The sequence below is a fragment of the Leptinotarsa decemlineata genome, unplaced genomic scaffold (assembly GCF_025532065.1).
Source record: "Leptinotarsa decemlineata unplaced genomic scaffold, Ldec_3_MD MMD2_tig00003736_RagTag_RagTag, whole genome shotgun sequence".
In the NCBI taxonomy this organism is placed as follows: domain Eukaryota; kingdom Metazoa; phylum Arthropoda; class Insecta; order Coleoptera; family Chrysomelidae; genus Leptinotarsa; species Leptinotarsa decemlineata.
Window position 1 is genome coordinate 8072064 of NW_027412593.1, and position 21858 is coordinate 8093921.

At 33.4% G+C, this 21858-nt stretch overlaps 1 protein-coding gene and 1 pseudogene across 1 annotated transcript; both read right to left on the bottom strand.

Moving 5' to 3' along the window:
* Nucleotides 1-902: 902 nt before the first annotated feature.
* On the bottom strand, nt 903-7862 carry LOC141479843 (lysine-specific demethylase 6A pseudogene; annotated as a pseudogene).
* Nucleotides 7863-14089: 6227 nt separating this feature from the next.
* On the bottom strand, nt 14090-16298 carry LOC141483531 (zinc finger MYM-type protein 6-like). Its single transcript, XM_074178208.1, has 2 exons — nt 15888-16298; nt 14090-15825 (listed from the first exon to the last, which is right to left on the bottom strand). The coding sequence occupies exons 1-2, from the start codon at nt 15934-15936 to the stop codon at nt 14090-14092; spliced, it is 1785 nt and encodes a 594-aa protein (XP_074034309.1). The 5' UTR covers nt 15937-16298.
* Nucleotides 16299-21858: the final 5560 nt, after the last annotated feature.

Here is a 21858-nt window from a genome sequence, read left to right on the forward strand (position 1 = left end):
AGTGTGACAAGATATTACAATAAGGTATAGACGATTATTTTTTATAATAACTCTCCCTCATTCGAGAGTAGTTGAATAAAAATTTTCTACTGAAGTGGATTAGAATAAATAGCTCTTTCAAACTGTGGCCTCTTTGTTTCCCAGATATTACGCTCATAGATTTTTATTTCTTAGGTACTACCAGGAATAAAGATTGCGTGAAATAAATATTCAGGGTTGTCAGAAAAATTGTTAAAAATATTTGCAAACAGCATGAAAAATGCATCAGACCAGAAGTTGGACTAGTTGAAACAGATGCCATTCAATACATTTACATTTGCTAAATTATAACTAGTTTTATCAATTCAATGTCAACTATTGAGAATGGAAATGTCACTGACTGTCGGCACATAGGTATAAAATAACATTCTAAGCAACTTTTCCAAGTAACTTTTTTTATTATAAAATTGACCGAGTTCATAACTTGCTAATCATTCAATTAAAATGAATTTACACTTATTAGAAGCTGAAACTGTAGAATACATACAGTAATATCTTAAAATATGCAGCTTACGGCGGTTCATATTTATATCAATAATTATTTCTTTGCTGCTGAAAATGAAAATAAAAGATTGCATTCATCTCAAGTGCGGCACACTTTATATCAAATTATTTTCAATATTGGTAATATTCAAATACAATATTATATAAAAACACTTTATAAAGAGATAAATAAATGAATATTCAATTTCATCATGAATTAATAATATATGAATCGAAGTCAGTTCGTGCAAACTCATCAATAATTGTAAAAGTTTACAATCATTTGTTCAGCTCAAATGTTTCTTCCAAAAACAAAATCTCTGTTTATATGACCCAGTTTAGAAATGTATACAATTTAGTTCACTACAAATGCAAAAAGAAATAGTTTCACTTTATAATATAGAAAACAAACTGAATATTCAAAACTGAAGTTAGCAATTGGAAAGAAGTAATGCAAAAAAAAATTAAATAATTACAATAAGCAATACATCAAGGCTACATCAAGAATAAATGGTCAGTCTCTTAACAAAATTTTTAATAATAATATGAGTGCTGAAATGAATTTTGAATGATACGAGATCGATGGTCTAGTAAAAGAGGAAAATGGTGGTTTCTCTTGGGATGAAAACTGATGATATCAGAAACAGTTCTGAAAATATATTGGAAAACTTCACAAATTGGCTTAAGAAAAAAATGGATGTCATTTTCAAAACTAGAAAAATATTGAGAGCATCCCATACAAATAAAAAGGTGAACATTTTTTATCTTATACCATCGCGAGTAGTGAAACAAACATAACTGATATTTCAGTGTATTAAACTATCCTTGACCAACATTTATGAACTCAGCCATCTATTTCAAAAAATTATTAATTTGATGTCATTTTACCTTTAAAATATTGAATGTATCTAAATCAGGATCGCAAAAACACCTACAAATTCTTCAATGTCAAGGGTGGTCAAAGAAACCTACTTTGAAGGGTGAAAGGCATTGAACAAATTTTTATATATTCTCAAAACAAATATTTTTTTTTGCAAGAATTTTCTGAATTTATTCTGATATCATCAATCAGTGTCATTCAGTACACATGAGAAATGTAAAGTCTCCACCATTCAATTGATCTTTCGTCTCACTCATTATAGAAATGATCATAAGATTATGTATACCTAACAGTCAAAAGAACATAAAAAAGGTTTCATAATCATTATTAATTTCACTAAATAGAAATAAATTCTCTCAGTTCAATTTTTAGACAAATTCTAATTGTTTTTCATATCCTAGAAATAATAAGATTATTCAAGTTCACGTGAAGAACATGAAAATAATCACATGAACTTGGCTAGTTCATACATTTGCCATTGTTTTCAAGAATGCAAATTCAAGAGCCCACTCATTCCTTACTAACATTCATAACTACCAGACGACAAGCCGACAAAAATTTTTAAGGGATTGAATGACCCACTGTGAATCATGTTTATAATGACGCTGCTATTTAAACGATAACTTAAAAGCTCGCCGTCACTTTGGAGCAGTTCAGGTGATTTCATATGAAAATTGAATTTTCTAGAAGACGACAAAATATTCTTGTATAGCTTTTTCCAAGATTTCATATGAATCTAATGGCATACAAAAATAATGGTACAGGAAGAATGTACTATATGACATTTATATAATTCCATTATATAGATTATTCCGGATGAACAGTGTCATGTGTTTTTGGTAGTTCGACGTTTCTGCTTCGATTTTGAAGCCATTTTTAAGAAGCTATCACTACACTGAGGTCTCAATCTGCTTACTCCTCAGTGCAGTGACATGCTGCCAGGGGTTTTCTGACTTGACGCCAAGGCTTTGCAGGGGCCTCAATCCGTCTACTCCCAAGCGACAACTGAAGCTTGGAAGTAGGCAGCAGGGTTCACTTCACAACTTCATTTAATGATCTCATTTGTTATTTCATGAATCAATAGCATTTTTGTCATCCCATAGTTTTTTCATGGAGGATACATACTGCTGCAACATATTGTCACCAATAAAACTAAATGCTATACAATTATTTCTCAGGTATCAATAATTATATATTACCAGGAAAACAGTTTTACAAAAATGTAACACGTGTTTCGCTATACAGTAGCTTCTTCAGGGGTGTCTACACTAACTAAAATCTACATATTCAAGAAACACTTCATAGTGAGTTTTTCACTAAACAGTTTTACAAAAACGCAACACTTATTTCGCCATACAATGGCTTTTTCAGGCGTGTCTTTACTCAGTTTTTGTAAAACTGTTTAGTGAAAATCTCACGATGAAGTGTTTTTTCAATACTTTATGGATTTTCATCAAGTATCGGCCAATTCCACCATACAATCCACATATTCAATGCTTTATATATGATTTTACAATTTGAAGTACCTAAATTCTAGCTATCCAATAATTTTTAAAATGTGTACCTGTGTTTGAAAGTAAATCAATTAACATTATTGTAAGAAAAGAAACTGTACCAACTCATTTAAATAAGTATGTAACAAATGAAACTTGGTTCCGCCCTTACACATTAATGGTCTCATTCTTTTATAGTGTGAATAAAGGCATAATTAGTGTTATTTTGTATATGTTTGAATATACTTCCAGTTTCAAATCACATTTAGCCATAGCCTTTTATTTACTCTGTTTACGGGAGTGTATGATTTTGCAATCTAAAAATTAGATTCAACCCCCCAATTTGCAATGATCTTACACCATTACGATGTAAGGAAGATGGTGTCGCTCCAGGTACTCCATGGATTTTTTTATTATTAATTTTAGGAAGAAGTTATTCTTCATGAAAAGTTGTAAAAACACCTAAAATGCAATCATGGGTAATGGAATTCCTTCGATCATATATGGGATTTACAAAAAAAGTATGATTTGTTCTCAAAAGTACAGTACCTTCATTTTTTGACAATATGTAATAATTTACGATAAAAATTCGGTCTTATTTTTCACCAATATTGTGTATTACATTGTACTCAGTTATAGTCCTTAGTTTTCAGTTATTATTTTTCTTAGTTTTCAATTTCTATTTCTTTAGGTTTCATTTTTTAGATTTTTAGATGATCTTAATCATAAGTATTTCTGTACACCATTGTAATAACTTGTTTGTATATTGGATGTTGCCCGTTAGATAAATAAATAATGAATAAAATAAATAAAGGAATACAGAAATAAATACAGAAACATTTGCAATAGATTTTCATCGTTGTAACTACGGTAAACATTCTTCCCTGTCTAGAGTTGCTATTGGTGGTAATAAAGTCGATCTAGACTTCTTTTCATTGAACGAAACAAAATTTGAGAGCGAGCATTACGCTCGCTCAGAAATAAATTATAAATGGTAATAAATATAAACATAAACATCCTCAATTATTGAATTTTCCATATCTTAATCATTCATTTATCTAATTAATATTTCAATTCAGTAAATTTATTTTCTCAGTGTTATTCTTTATTAATAAATTAGTTTTACTTTTAGCAAGTTAGATGTAAGTATTTGTTGTATTCATATAATTTATTGCGAAATCTCTTAAACTTAATTGGGTGTTAATTTTTTGAAATTGTCAATAAAGTATAGCTGAGGAAGCACCAAACTCTTACGAAGGTTTAAAATAGATGAACACTTCAATCTAGCAGACCACTATTATTCACTGTAGTTCTGAAGTTGAATCTGGTTATTATTACGTCAAAGACGAAACGGACAGGTTTAAGTTTGACGATAGTAGTGTCACGAAGTGTTCTGGCGATGTCTTGGAGCCTCTGAAGACATCCTACGCTTTGTTTTATCAAAGAGAGGACATTGGCAGATAAAGATCTTCAGATGATGTGGTGCTGCAGGTGAAAAAGCAAATACGCAAATTTTTGTTGTTTCATAATTTCATGATTTGTATTACCGTCAATAAAATGTATTTTACTTTTGACCAACCGTGTATACTACTAAAATAATGTGATGATCGATGGTAGCATTTTAGGATTCATTTCTTACAGAACTTTTTATGAGGATTTGTTTTCCTGATAATAAAAATTTTTCAACTTACTGAGACAATGCGAAAATGATATTACTGATTAGTGAATCTGTATAAGTATAAAAAGCTACATTCTCTATAATTTTTTTATCATTCTTTAGAAAGCCGTACATAATATTTTGTCTACCTTCAAGTGGAAAATACAATTTTCCCATATAGTCACCTATACCGCTCAAAACTCACAGTAGAGTGCTCCAAGTAAACATGATGCATGGTAGGTCACTTTACCCCATAAAATTTTGAAAGGGCTTGTAATCTATACAATCTAACTTTTTTCTAAATTTCTTAAATCACACATACCTCACAATCTCATCATTCTACACTTTTGCTCTTGCCCAACCCTATACGTACCACAATGTGTTTATTTGACAATACAATACCTATTAAAGCAATTATAAATATTAAAGTTGTACATCAGTTACAAGTGGCAGTGATAGCTGACTTTAGTGGTCACCTAATGAATTAACTATACAAGTCGATACTGATCCTGAGCAGAATTTATATCCGAATATAATTTAAAATTATTATAAACTTCACAAAGTTCTTGGAGTTTATATTCTTCTAGACAAACGAAACCTTCCAAATTTGGGGATTGCTTGCGGGCACAGTCCATGCAATGCACCACATGCCTTTTCTCTTGCTCTTTGATGAAAAGAATGTTGAATACTTCAACTTCACAATGCCCGCAGTAGTGCGAAGATTCGTTCTTTCCCCTGCCATGAAACTTAACCTCAACACCTCTATTCTTGACATACTCCAGTATTCGAGAGCATTTTGTTAAAGTTCTCAACAGACAATTCTTTATCATCTCAAACAGTCTTCTATCGGATACTTTTATATTTCTTGCCAAATTCCAAGACAAATGGAGCATGGGTACAATCGATTTGAAACTCTGCAACTTATTCCACTCGTATCTTTCAATTGCAAGCTGGTACTGTCTTGCCGTTAATGGTCCAACGTTCCATGCAATGTTATTGCACCACCCAACAGCTTGAACCCAATGTACACACCCAGCATTGACCCACACCAAGTCTCCAGGCCTCTGCAAAAAGCGATACACCGGAATATTGGCATGATAGAGATCTTCTAGAACTGGCCACCAAGAGCCATGGAGATAATTTATTTGGTTTTTCTCACACAAAGCATAAACAGAACCCCAATAGGCATCAGGAACCCCAAACCATTCACAATCACCCGGACCTATATTGATATTAATCGAACAAAAATTATTGTTCTCTTGGTGTCCTGGCGTTCGACTCCCAGGAACCTTCATATAAAGTTGGACCGTGTTCATACCAAGAATGACATGTCCAACGTGAGAGAGCATATTTGCCGCAGACACTATTCGTGCAAATGCAGGTAATTTCATCAGTTCTTGAAGCTGCGGTCTCCACTTACGTTCATCAGATAAATCAACATTAGTACCAAACTTTAAGGTTTTCTGTTCTTTACAATTTTTTATGATCGATGGTGTGATGCTAATATTGATTTTTCTCCTTTTTGCACCACACTGGGAAGAGTCCTTCGAGTCTGAATCTGATAAGGCATTAGTCTTTTCTCGCTCTTCTCGCAAACTTTCCTTGAAACTCCACGCTTGATACTGGGCGTATCTAGCAATGGTAGTGTGAGATCTATGTGAAATGCAAGCCCAAACTTTTCTGCCTGTTTGTGGATCCAGTTTTCATCTGATGGTTGTTGTATTTGCGTCCTCACCTCCACACTGTGATCTGGATTAGCCTCAACCAATGTTTTTGTTGAAAATAAACCCAAATCAAGTTTTAATGCAGACGCTAATCCTCTAACCACCGCTATGGGATGTTTCAGGCAAAATTCTTGTAATTGAGGGCTGAATGCATGTTTTTTGTTTTCCAAGAAGACTGAGGGGGTGGGAGGTAAAAGTTGTTTATGGCTGAGAGTACTACCGAAGGAGGGTCAGGAGGTATTGGTGGTGGAGCCGAGTCCGATATTATTGAGCTATTGATATTACCATTTACAACTTCACTTTTGCACAATTTTATTATTGTCTGCGCATCCATTTCAATATTGTATTCGATTTTAGACTTTTTCTCTCCTGAATTGATTTTGTCAAAATCCCAAGGTGGCTCTGCTTTAACTGTCAATACGCTCTCATGTATGGGTGATTTGACTTTTCCCTTAACATCAGCTACAATTTCTGATCTAGAATCAATGTTTGAAGGCGAAAAACGTTGTGAAGGCAACATGTTTGGACTATTATTATTTCCATGAGAATTTGGTACAGATATAGGCTCTTTCACGTCCATATCATCTGAACCGAAGTGTTTCAATAAATTTTCAGCTAGAGTTGTAGCAAGATCTTTTTGTGCAAATATGTCTTTGAGATCCTCCTCTAAATCCTCATCAAGATCAGCTGTATGAGGTCCAGAATGTACCATAAACTCTCTAGGTTCAACAACAGGACTAGATTGAACCAATTTATCACTTTTGGCAGTGTTCGTTGAGGAAATGATTTGTCCAAATGACTGAACATTACTATAAGCTGGAGTTGTTGTGCCTGCTGGTCTTGGTGCTGGGTGTCTTTGGGCAATTTGTTGTTCTTGAGTCTGCTGCGTTAATCTGTACTGTTGTTGGAGATGATGCATGATATTCAGTTGTGTTGAATTCAATGTACCCACATTTTGCTGGAGGTTATTCAAAAGGTGTAACTGTTGCGGCGATAAACTGTAGGCTGGTTGGCCCATTGTTGTCTTTTGGCCAGTTTCTGGCTTGAAACGTTTGCTTGGGTTATCATTTGGAGATAAATATGGGGGAGGAGGACCTTGATGCGTTGAAGATGTGTAACTTTTCTGGAAATTTTGGGATGCCCCAATTCTATTAGGTTGGGATGAATTTTGCTGTCTTGAAGTCATGTCGGCGAATACGGGACGTTGCACGTCTTTAACGGAAGGAATTGACCCAGCTTTTGCATGTCATATCTCTTGAAGATAATATATAATGCCAATGGAATTCTCTGATTTGTCTGCTAATTGATCTTGGCAACAATCAACCAACCAAGCTGTTGAAAAATATCAGCTCTCAGCAGCTTTATTACAAATATTATTCTAGGATAATGTTAAAACTGAACAAATATTTACCTATGTTCCCTGGACATTCTCAAATCAAAACATAAATAAAAATAAATAAGACTGCATTCAACCACGTAACAATGCACTAGCCGTAGTTTTCTACTCTCGCACCGGTTGCAATTTATGCAGCAATAATACTATTTTCATCTCTTATAATTCAATACAAACAAGAGAGAGAAAACTGTTCGAATATCAAACGGTGCCGAATAGGGTTCCTATAAGGAATCACTATAAACAATGAAAAAAACGTCAGTGCTGCCACCTGCATACTTTAGTCTGATAACCACAGAACTATAACTTAGATATAGTTCTGTGCTGATAAACATATCGGTCTGTTGACACGAAACAGGAATCCATCAGATTAATTTGCGTTAGCTTCGATCTAATCCATGGAGTTCATCAATGTACACCGATGACAAAAGGAACATTGATGAAATCTATCGGTAAAAAGCCGGTGAAAAAATCAACAGTCCGATTGAATTCCGATTACAACGGTAAGTCAATCTTTCCGTGCGTACCACTAATCGCTCAAAACGATCAAAATGCTCCTAGAACCGCTCCATATAATGACCGCGGGCGTTGTGTGGTGTGGTCGCCTCAAAAACATCATTCATGATGTCATTGCTTTCGCTCACGGCAATCTCACAACGACCCATCTGAGGAGGTGGGTCGAAGTGGACATTGAGAATAATTCAGCGCAATTTTTCAAATTGTTTTTGAAATATGACATAAAAGTTATATATCATTCGTAATTAATTCCCAATTTCATAACTTATTTCAGTATTCAGTCTCATAAGTAATCAATGGAATAATAACTTGCACATAATGAAGTAAATTCAAGAGTAGCATAAATTAAGAATGTAATCTAAGTGTGCAAATAGACATGAAATTTCAAAATTAACATTTATAGAAAATCATGTACTTGAATTGACTTCATCTTCATGTTTTCAACCTCGCCATTTGTAATGTTTACTAAACGCCCAAAACGTTCCATAATCCATTCCACTTGAGTTTACAACAGTAACGCTCGCAAGCAAGTGGAACGGAAGAAAGTGCGGTCGTGAGCGTGATCGTTGTGAACGCTTAGTGCAGGGGTCGCCAACCTGTCGATTGCGAGCTACCGGTAGCTCGCGAAGGCAATTCTGGTAGCTCTCACAACGATTTTAATTAAAAAAATACAAACTGCAAAAATCATAGAAGCTTTCGAAAATTCCACAAGAAAATCTAATTGTCATAATATTAAACATAAACAGCGGCAACGTGCTAGAATCGGCTAGAACCGACCAGCCGGACCAGCGCGTTAGTGTTCGAGAACGATCTGGATTGCTTTGAACGGGATAACTACGCACGGCGCGGCGACATTGTGCTTAGTTTAAAACTGAACGCGTAACCAACGTCCAGCGGTTGGGTTAGTAGAGAACAACAAAAATAATATTATGGCAAGCAGTTGTAAGAAGGTAAAGACATACCACTTTCATTCGGAATGGGAAGAACAATACTTTTTCACAGAAGTTAAAGATAAAAATGTATGTTTGTTATGTAATACTTCGGTCTCCGTTGCTAAAAAAGGAAATATTGAGAGACATCATAAAACTGTACATTCTAATTTTGAAAAATCATTCCCACTACATTCTGCCGCCAAAAAGGAGAAACTGAAACAGTTAAAAAAGCAGTTAATTGGACAACAATCAATATTTTTAAGAATAGTCGACAAAAATAAGGCTGCAACTGAAGCATCGTACCGTGTGTCCCAGATAATTGCACAAAAAAAGAAACCTTATGAAGACGGGGAAATGATAAACCAGGCGTTTTCAGAAGCTGCTGATTCGTTATTTGCCAACTTTAGAAATAAAGACGAGATAGTTTCAGCTATAAAATCTATGCAACTTTCTGCTAATACAGTGATGAGACGTGTAGAAGTAATGAGCAATGATATTTTTTTACAGTTAAGAACTGACTTATATAACTGTGTTTATTTTTCACTTCAACTGGATGAATCAACAGATGTCGTTGACTCTGCCCAGATGGCCGTGTTCGTCAGAATGGTTTTCAGTGATTTTACGATTAAAGATCTTTTGAAGTTTATTCCACTGAAAGGACACACTACTGGACATGAGTTGTTTTCTCATTTAAAAAATATTATTTCTTCCGAGAAAATTCCAATATGGAAAATAGTAGGCTTAACAACTGATGGCGCTCCAGCTATGGTGGGTTGTGATAAGGGTCTGGTGGCGTTTCATCGTAAAGATGAAACTTTTCCGCAATTTCTCTGTAACCACTGCATTATCCATCAGCAAGCATTATGTGGAAATTTCCTGAAACTAAAAAACGTTATGAAACTGGTGGTAAAAATTGTGAACAAGATTAGAGCTCAAGCGTTACAAAGAAGATTATTCAGAACCTTGGCCGATGAAGTTGACTGTCAATACGGGGACCTATTCCTTCACTCTGAAGTCCGATGGTTAAGTGCTGATGGTTAAGTCCGATGGGTGCTGAAACGTTTTAATGATGTCCTATCTGGCATAGTTCAATTATTCAAACAACGCGATGAACCGACTCCGGAACTAGAAAATTCAATCTGGCTTAGAGATTTTGATTTTCTCGTAGACATTAGAGAGAAATTAAACGAACTTAATTTGCAGCTTCAGGGGAGAGATAAAGAACTAGCGGAAATGATTTCTGATATAAAAGCATTTATCAAAAAGCTGGAGTTTTGGGAACAAAACCTAATTAACAGCGATGCCAAGCATTTTCCTATTCTTTCAGAAAAAATATCTCAAAATCCATTAGAACCCTATGACAACAAATATCATGTAGAAATAATTTCTACCCTGAAGAATAACTTCAAAAATCGTTTTAAGGATTTCAATGAAATGGCTTTAGTAGCGCAGTTTGTTGTTTCACCCTTTATGGAAATTGATATCCAACAGTTTGCAACTTGTGTTATGCAGAACTTTGGCGAAGACATCGCTGCAACAGAAATGGAAGTCATTGAGTTTCAAAATGATTTAGCCTTAAAATCGTTAGTCTCAAGTACTGAATGTATCTGGCCTATTGTAAGTAAAGACAAATATTCAGTTCTATGCCGTGTTGCCTTGAAAGTGAAAGCATTATTCAGTTCAACCTATTTGTGTGAATCTTCTTTTTCCAATATAAAGTTTATTAAGAACAAATATCGCAATCGACTTACAGATGAACATTTGGATAATTGCATTCGAATGGATGCATCAAATTATACTGCAAACATTAAAAAAATTATCGATGAGTCTGAGTGTCAGCCTTCTCATTGAACGTGCTTTTTTATTTTTCACTGTTTATGTTCATGATAGTGCGTTACTTTTTTGTTGTTATTATTAACTATTTTTAAATCATACGTGACATGCCGTAGTGGCTGGATAAAAGGTTGTGTTTATTTTTCAAACACCTTCGTTTGATAGGTAGGAATGTAGCTATGAACAAGTACGTACTAGTAATATTAGTTATTTTGTTATTAGTTTATTATTAGTACCTATATATGTATTACCAGTTAAATAGTAAAATAAATACTAATGATAAATTCACTGTGGATTATTTCATTTACGTTGCGTTACGTGGCTTCCGTGTGGGTAGCTCGCTGTTTATTCCAAAATTAACAAAGTAGCTTAACACATTGAACGTGGAACGCACAGGTGGTTAGGATTGTACTTTTCTCTCTCTATATTATTGGCTTTTGCTTCCATTCAGGCGCAGTAAGCCATATAATTCTACTTGTTAATTTGTTGGTTGAGTTCATTTATAGAAAACACAAAAGTGTTAACATTTACTTTACAGTATCAGGTAATAATCCTTAGTGTTGAATTGAATTTTACTTGGTTTATAAACCATAGTTCAAAGAAATTGTTTTGGGTACATTTTTTCTACCAGTTTGAAAATACTTCAGTGTATTATCTATCTACCTGTGGATATTTTATTGATATTCATATTTTTTTACCTAGAATTTACTCCTTCTACATAAGTAGAACAACTTTTTTCTCACCATAAGGTTAAAAAATAAAATATGCTTTTTTTTTTATTTTTATTTCAATTAACCAGAAATAAATTTTCTCAAATTATTCCTTTTTGTGTTGACCACAGATCTTATTTATTAAACGATTCGTTTCATATATGCTTGATATAGGTTATTTTAATAGAGTATGGAATTTGTAATTATTGAGTACTTTGTTTATTAGAATAAATACCTAGGTTTCCTGTTAGGCGGAGATGTAGCTAAATATAATAGTAAAAAAAGGCTGATTGTTGTTTATATAATAATCATATGAGAATTGTGAATAATCATTTATTTTCTAATTCGAAAAAGCACGATCATAAAAAAATTTCTGTCATTTGTTATTTTTTACGTCAACTGTAGCATTGATAGCTTAGAGTATTGACAGAAGCACAACAGAAGTAACACCACAGAACTTAAGTTTCCAAGTTATAGTTCTGTGAGTAACACCAAACCAAGTACGGAACCAAAAACCTAAAGTCGAATCGTTTTAATTTAATCAAATGAATCGAATACAATGAATTATTCGAGTTATTCGATTTCTCTATCGCTACAGTATGGACCAACAATTTGGCATGTAGTATGAACCATGTCCCTTAGAACATATAACAATGAACAATTGTTTATTATTCTGTCATGATAGACTGAGCTAACAAAGCGGAACTAAATATATATTTCTCGTAGTCAGACAAAATAGCCTAAAAAAATTTAAAGCGAATGCTCATTATTTGACATCTATCTAACGAATTTGTTGGTTTACGAAATGCACCAAAATCTGCACATTTTTTGCCCCATTTAGTTTTTGTACACTTCGCTACTTCCTTCAGCAGAGCAATTTCACCTGCAAGTGAGTCAGATCCTTTTACGCATCAGACACAGGTCACCGATTAATCTACAGTGTGACCCATTTAAGATGGAAGCACCCTTATAAAACTTACATTTTTCAACCGATTGGAATGTTTTTTTTGTTAGGTAGATATTCAAAAAGTCTATTAGGACACCAAATATCATGAATAAATCTCAATTTCCAGGGCCAACTAATCTTATTTTTCAAGGTCAAAAATCTAAAAAAATTACTAGCGATTTTTTTAGAAAAACTCTGACTACACCGCTGGATTTGTGACATTTTCAAATGGGTAACATGTAAATTACGTTGAAATGCGTCAATCAATAAAAGAGTTATAAAGGAATGAAATTTGAAAAATATGCCGTTTAATCAACCCACCAATTCATGTTCAGGAATTTTATGAAAATTCTGTATACTCCACTGGATTCAGGATGTCTTGAAATATCACTGGTCACAGTTTCATCGAAATCTGTTCAGTAATAAAAAAGTTATAAGGGAATGAAATTTGAAAAATATGTTGTAAAATGAAATTTTAACAACGTTCTTACTACACCACTGTTGATTATTGAAAAAATTATTGGGGTGATTATTGCAATGTCGTACAATTATAACATCTGAAAATCATGATGGTAAAAATAGTCTATAGGTATTTCTCGAAGTGGAGTGGATACATAAACAAGTACAATCAGGAGAGAACTCCTGGTTAATCTTCATGAAAACAATTTCAACAATATAAGACAAGTCTAATGTACTCCCAATAGAAATTATAACGAAAAAAATATGCAATGGATAATAATTATTATCATTCCAGTAGGTAACATCAGCTGTGATTTCTTCCTTTTGTTGAATAGCAAAAAATGAGATTTGCAATTTTAACTTCCTGTTATTCAGAATGCATTAATGAAATAAACAAGTTAGCTGTGACCAGTGTTGCCAGAGCGATCTACTGAAATATCGCCACGAGCGGATATGAAAAGTCGCCACTTTGTCGCCACATCTTTCAAGTACATGGGAGAGTAAATATGTAAAATAAAACAATGTTTTTTAGGGAACAAACGAAAACAAACTTTATTATCCTAGAATAAATATAAAAAAAATAAATACATCCCTAAATTGGCAAAATAACAAACATAAAACGAAGTCTATTACTCACAACAAAATATAAATAAAAATAATATTAAAAAAAAAAATACAAAATACAAGAAAAACAAAACATTCAGTTTGATTCACTATCGGAATCTGAACATAATTTTACATCATCTTTTGAACTTTTATATATATTGCCCATTCGTGAAAAATGTTTATCGCTAAAATTATATGTCGTACAACAGTCTTTGTTTTGTTTTAATTCTAATTTGATTCTCAATAGATCGCTTAACATTTGTGCACTCATTTTGTTTCGTTTTTTGTTTTAATGTCCAGCATGTTAGAAAACACTCTTTCTACATCTGCATTTCCATGTGGTATGATTAAAATATAGCATTAACAATTTTAGCTATATTTAAAAATAATAATGTGCCATTAAAATTTTTAGTTTCTTCTAAATCGGTCCAAAAGAAACCACCGATTTCTGTTCCCACATCTTTTTTTCTTCAGAAGAAAAATAATGCTGAATTTTTAAAATTCCAGAAAATGCCAAATTGTCATCCCCAATATGTTTAAATTTTTTTAAACCCATTTTTATATTTTTGACAGAATTTTCATTAAATTTATAATTAAAAATATTAGTTGGTTCAACAAAATCTAAATAATCCATCCATGTTTCTTTTACGGGAAATCTTCTAACAGAATCAGTGGCGGCTTTTTGATAGAAACTAAGACACCTAAATTTAAATTGCTGAACATCGCCGTTATCCAGGCTACCAAATAAAGCAGTTGTTTGCTCACTGAGTCCAAACTGAATTTCTTCAAGAGGTAACAAACTGTGGGGATGTTCAAAATTTGAAGTAAAAAGAGAATTGTCTGAAAGTAATTCTGGTTTGATGAAATTACCGCACAACTGCCTAATAAACCGTTTACTCTCTTTACTGATAATTGGAAAAAGTACTTTTGAGGATTGAAAAAGGCTATTAAATTCATTGAAGAGTGGTAAGATAAAAAGAAGAAATTCAAAGTAGGCTTTTACGAATGGATTTTGAAATTCATTGTAAATGATTTGGGCAGTGGAATTTTTATCTTCAAAACAGGCTACTTTAAATAATTCCGCTAAAACATCCCATTGCTTAAGAACTCTTTCGACGCATTTAGAAAGCGATAGCCAACGTGTTTTTGCCGGAGCTAAGATCTTATGTTTTTCCTTTCTAAAAAAATTTTGGAATTCCTCTAAAATAGACTGACGTTTGGGAGATCGGGAAAAATATGCGTAGATATTTTGTAAGAGGGATTCAATATTTGAAGGCAGTACTTCAGAAGCTGCAGATACTACAAGGTGAGCACTGTGACATATACAACCACTGACAACGATATTCTCGTTCTTATTGAGTAAATGGGTTTTAAAAGATTCCTTTACACCCATCATGACACTGGTATTATCAGAACAATATCCAACAATGTTTTCATATTTTAAATTGAAATTATTCACAGCTTTGTTAAACAGCAAAAATAAACCTTTGGCAGTCCCTTCATCAGCACCTATTTTTATACAATCTAAAATTTGTGTTGTTAAACCTTGGCTACCGTTAATAAATCTTACAAGTATGCACAACACCCTAGTGTTGGAGATATCTGTGCTCTCATCTACTAGAACAGAAAAAAGTTTGTTTTTCATTGTTTCTCTTAGATTGTCGCAAATAACAGGTGAGAGAACGTTTGTAACTATTGAACTACATTTTGTGCGACTTAATTTTACTTTTCCGCTTAAAGAAGAATCTTTAAAAACACTTTTTGAAATATTTACAATATGTTGTACCGAATTGAAGCTAAAATTATGACTGACAACTAACAATGTGTACTTTAAATCAGCAATCATAATGTCCTTTGTTATATTTTGTTGTTTAAATAGTACATTTAAAGTTTTTGTATTAGCTATTTTTTGGGAGCTTATTTTGTGTTTATTTGTATTCGCATGTTTTATTAAGTCCGATTTTTTTGCTGATAGAGAAACGTTACAACATTTGCATTTAGGTTTTCCATCGCATTCCATTAACCATCCCTCAAATAATGGCTCATCCAACCATTCAACTGAAAAACTTCGATTTTTCACAATATGTGCTCTTTTTGATTGGGGAGTCTCAATTTCGTCAGAACTACTGCTACTAGTATTTTTTGTTGTTTCATCTTAAAGAAAAATTTAAAAAATAAATACCAATAATATCAAATAAACTGAGCAAATAACTTACCAGTCCTAGAAGTTGACGCAAGACTAAAGTATTTGGTAATTTCACTCATATTAACCAAGGAAATATCGGAAATTAAAATAAAATATACAAATTCAACTCAATTCACATAACATCATGCGTCACTGGCCTTACACACAAGTAGTGAAATAAAGTAAATTAGTAAATTGACAAATTTTACTATCACAATCAATAAAATTAATCAAAAACGTGCTGAACGTTGGCTAGTCGACTAAAATTGCCCAACGCGCTCCAGCCGCTATGAAAAGCATGACGGGGATTCCCCGAGATTTCGCACGCGACGGTGCCATATTTAGTTGCCTTTAGCTATTATTTATTTTGGCATCCCTTAAAAATATTATTGCGACTTCTGGCGAATAATATTAAATTGTTTAAGCAACTGTTATCGATATTAATTAGGTCAACACTGGGTGTTTTTCTGACACTACTGAAAAATAAAATAATTGAAGGTAATGTTCTAAAAGTCGCCAAAAACGGGCACTTTTTGAAAAATCGCCGCCAGGCTCGAAACATCGTAAAAAGTAGTCATTTTGGCGACAAGTCGCCACAAATGGCAACACTGGCTGTGACTTACAGTTTCTCATCTATTTATTTGCGCATGAATTGTCATTTTGTTAAATTGTCATTTTGTTACGCACCATTAGTGAACTGAATAATTTGTGTTTCAAAATAAAAACAGATAATGGCTCAATTGTCAATTCAAGAAAAAATCGAAATTATACGTCTTTCCGGTGATGATTACCGGAGTAAAAGAGAAGTAACTAGAATATTCAATGAAAGACACCCAAATCGTCCAGCCGTAAGTAACAGCACGGTACATAAAATAAACCAAGTTTTCAATCGGACTGGAGCAGTAACCACATTGTATATTTTAAAGAACAATATACGAAGAAGGAACGACGAAAATAACCAGACTATATTAGATTACTTCAGAAATAATCCAAATAGTAGTTTGAGGGATGCCAGCTTAGATTTAAACTTACCTAGGGAGAATGCTAGGCGATGTCTGAAGAAAAATAAATTGAGGCCATTTAAACCAAAGTTTTTACATACTCTGGAACTAGGTGATCAAGAAAAACGATTGGAATTCTGCTTATGGGCCCAGGGCGAGTATCTTAATGACAGGCAATTTTTAAAGAAAATTTTATTTAGTGATGAAGCTAGTTTCACAACAAATGGAGTGGTTTCATCACAAAATATTCGCTATTGGGCCACTGAAAATCCTAACTGGGTGATAAACTGTAAAAGGCAGTATTCAGAAAAAGTGAACGTTTGGTGTGGAATACTGAATGAAAGGATAATTGGACCATTCTTTTTCGACGGCAACATGAATGGCGCAATTTTCCTACAATTTTTAAGGAATGAATTTTCGGACGCAATAGATGAACTTCTCCTTGCAGAAACAAGAAATTTATATTTTCAGTTAGATGGTTGTTCCATACATAATGCGGGAATTGTGAAGAGTTGGCTGAATCAAAATTACCCTAATCGTTGGATAGGAAGGGGGAGTACATTAATTGGATGGCCACCAAGATCGCCTGACCTTACTTCACTCGATTTTTTCCTTTGGGGTTATGTTACACAAAAGGTTTACAAATCACAACCAAGGAATCGAGTGGAACTGTGCACCAGAATTCAGCAAGCTTGCGATGCAATTACTCCACAACAATTGAGGAATACTTTAAAAAATAATCGTAAGCGATATGATAAATGCATTGAATTGGATGGAAGTTTGGTGGAGGCCACCAGAATATGAATTGCACTCATTTATTTTTCAATTCGGTATCTTCTTGGTTTCTATTTTTACATTGATTGTGAATAAAAGATTGTTTTCCGCTAGTTTGTAGCAATTAGAAAAATGTACTTACAGTTAGTTTTTTGTAGATTCATTTGAAATTATTTACACTAAAGTTTGTTGTGATAAACTGATTGATTGATATGGTTCGACATACATTATGAAAGGAAATTGATTCTCCCATAAACGTTTCATGAATTTTATTTGAATAAATAAAATTTTGTTGAATATTGCCCCTAATCCAGTGGTGTAGTAAGAACGTTGCTAAAATTCCATTGAACAACATATTTTTCAAATTTTATTCCTTTATAACTTTTTTATTACCGAACAGATTTCGATGAAACTGTGATCAGTAATATTTCAAGACATCCTGAATCCAGTGGAGTATACAGAATTTTCATAAAATTCCTGAACATGAATTGGTGGGTTGATTAAACGGCATATTTTTCAAATTTCATTCCTTTATAACTTTTTTATTGATTGACGCATTTCAACGTAATTTACATGTTACCCATTTGAAAATGTCACAAATCCAGTGGTGTAGTCAGAGTTTTTCTAAAAAAATCGCTAGTAATTTTTTTAGATTTTTGACCTTGAAAAATAAGATTAGTTGGCCCTGGAAATTGAGATTTATTCATGATATTTGGTGTCCTAATAGACTTTTTGAATATCTACCTAACAAAAAAAAATCATTCCAATCGGTTAAAAAAAGTAAGTTTTATAAGGGTGCTTCAATCTTAAATGGGTCACACTGTATATTCGATCGCTCTATGACGCTTGGCAGAAAAGCGACAATGAGAAATGATATGAGCAGAAATAAAGAACCCACTGAAAATCTTTTGTTGTATTTTGGGTTCTTTAATTATGAATTCGTGAGAGTAATGTTTTATTTTCTGTAGTTATGGATAAAATAAATTAGTTTCTCTCAAGGAAGTCACTAGAAACCAGAACAATATATGACAGGATTTTTTGTTTTACCCGCTGACTTAGTTTCAATATATGAGGATGAGGTAGATGCCGTATCTGGACAGAAAACTTCCCAACAGATTTCTTTGAAATTTCGCTAATCAACTGGACTAAGAAATAATCATTTTTTTGACGTGAAAAACACTACACAAGTTTTGTTTTCACCAATACTCTCCAGTTTTCAAAGTAGAAATTGGATTTTTTTCATTTCTGGTGATGGGTATAACTATTTTGCAGGTCTGAAGGTCAGTCAATTGTTCTCAATAAGCATTGCTCACGTAATGTTGTAGAAAGGCAAAAATTATTGCAGTTCTGGTCTCTCAAACATGAATCTCGACCAGGTTGATCATTCATGACAGAAACATTTTCCAACCCCCACCAAAAAATTTCACAATTCTCATGAAATTGAAAATAAACCTTGCAGGTCGGCTCTCCCAGACATGAATCTCGACCAGATTATTTATTTTCGACAGAGAAATTTTCCAACCCCTACCCAAAAAGTTCATAAATCTCAAAAAAGTGAACACACATTTTGCAGGTCGGGTCACACCCAGATATCAATCTTGACCAGATTATTCATTTTCAACAGAAACATTTTGCAACCCATACCCAAAAAGCTCACAAATCTCAAAAAATTTAAAATATATTTCATTGGTCGGCAGAAATTCTTGCAGGTCGGGTGTCCCAGACATGAATCTCGTAAAGGTTGATCATTTTTGCCAAAAAAAATTCTAACCGCCACCCTTTGAGTATTGAAAAAATTCACAGATCTCATGAAATTGAAAATAATCCTTGCAGGTCGGCAAGAGAATTTGGCAGGTCGGGTCTTCCAGACATGAATCTCGACCAGGTTGATCATTTTTGACAAAAAAATGTCCAACCTCCACCCTTTGAGTATGGAAAAACTTCATAGATCTCATGAAACTGAAAATAAACCTTGCAGGTCGGCAAGACATTTTTGCAGTCGGGTCTCCCAGACATGAATCTCGACCAGGTTGATCATTTTTGACAAAAAAATGTCCAACCTCCACCCTTTGAGTATGGAAAAACTTTATAGATCTCATGAAACTGAAAATAAACCTTGCAGGTCGGCAAGACATTTTTGCAGGTCGGGTCTCCCAGACATGAATCTCGACCAGGTTGATCATTCTTGACAAAAAAATGTCTAACCCCCACCCTTTGAGTATGAAAAAATTTCACAATTCTCATGAAACTGAAAATAAACCTTGCAGGTCGGCAAGACATTTTTGCAGGTCAGGTCTTCCAGACATGAATCTCAACCAGGTTGATCATATTTGACAAAAAAATGTCCAACCCCCACCCTTCAAGTATGAAAAAATTTCACAATTTTCATGAAATTGAAAATAAACCTTGCAGGTCGGGAGAAATTCTTGCAGGTAGGGTCTCACAGATATGAATCTCGACCAGATTATCCATTTTTGACAGAAAAATTTCCCAAACTCCACCCAAAAAGTTCACAAATCTCAAAAAATTGAAAATACATTTTGCAGGTCTGCAGAAATTCTTTCAGGTGGGGTCTCCCAGACATGAACCTCTACCAGGTTAATCATTTTCAACAGAAAAATTTTCCCTATCCTCTGAGTATGAAAAAAATTCACATTTCTCATGAAAGTGAAAATAAACCTTGCTGGTGGTAGGACAATTCTTGCAAGTTCGCCTCCCAAGATGAGAATATCGGTCGGATTCATCATTTTCGACAAACAAATTCCAACTATCACACATTGGGTACAATAAAATTCAAATTTTCCATAAAATTCGAAATAAACTCGAATAGATTTTCTGTCGAAAATGATCCACCTGGTTGAGATTCATGTCTGGGAGACCAAACCTACAAAAATGTTTGCCTTTCGACAAGATTACGTGAGCAATATTTACTGAGAACAATTTGCTGAACTTCAGACCTGCAAAATAGTTACACCCCTGGTGATGAAATGAAAAGAAGATGATCAACGGAGTGTATGGTTAACAGAAAAACATTTTAACGGAATTCCTGAATCCTTTTTAGATTCTCAAATCAAAGTTTCAATAATTGAAAGTAGTTATTCATCAGGTGCATCATGCATGTTTCATTTATATACTCATTTGTGAAATGAAATAAAAATTTGATTAGTTATTGATGAGTCACAGTTATACAAGTGAATTTCTGTATTTTCATGGTTTCACTTATGTTTCATAACATTTATTTATTTACCAATATAGGGGTTACAAACAGATAACAAATCCAATAGAGAACCCACTTTATAATTTTAGTTCAAGTGGGCTTTGAGAAAAAATAATGTAAATTTTAATTTTTTTTTTAAATTAAATTGGACAATGGAAGAATAACATAATTCTTATAAGAGTGACAGAGACTACCGAAATGATCACAACTTAACAATGAAATTTTTTTTCCTCCTGCGTTTGAAACAGTCTAAAGAGATTTCAAAATATTGAATATCATTGCGAATTTCGTAAAAGGTTTTAAGCATTCAATAAAGTGGTGAATTTTGAGCAGCATTTGTCCTTGTGCAAGTTAACTTAAAGAATTCTGTACGCCTCAACGTTCTACCCTGAACATTGAACTCAATTTTGGAATAAAGCTTTGGGCAGTGGACTAATTCTTTCATCAACTTGAAAAGCATGATAAGATCCGTAACAGTTCTTCCATCCTTCATAGGTATAATTTTGTATTGGCACATAATGGGACTGTAATCGCTATTCGTAATTGGAGAATTTAGTTTGTGACTAATGTAGCGAAGAAATTTGTTTTGGACTCTTAATACTATCTATGTTTATGTGAAACTGAGAATTCCAAACAACCAATGCAGAGCAGAGCCTATATACTATGTACATATAAATTGAGGAGAGGTTTTGCCGTTCAGAAGTTTTGATAGTTTCTTTTGAGGAATCCAATGATACTATTACATTTATTGACGGTTTTTCCTATATGTGAATTAAATGACAACTTCGAGTCCATAATTATTCCCAAGTCTATAACTTCTAAAACTGATTTCAGTTCGTGATTTTCAAAGTAATAATTATTTCTGATTATATTTTTGAACAAAGTCATAAGAAAGAAATATAGATTTTCCATTTTCAAATGGATTTTGCTGCTGTTTGAAATTGACATGTTTCTAAACATACTTTGACTGGTTCAGCAAATATCAGTTATAATACACATAATTTTAATGT

Coding starts and splice junctions, on each gene's coding strand:
- LOC141483531 (XM_074178208.1), bottom strand. CDS start 15,936: ATGAGTGAAATTACCAAATACTTTAGTCTTGCGTCAACTTCTAGGACT. Junction 15,826..15,887: donor TGCGTCAACTTCTAGGACTG/GTAAGTTATTTG, acceptor TTTTTCTTTAAG/ATGAAACAACAAAAAATACT.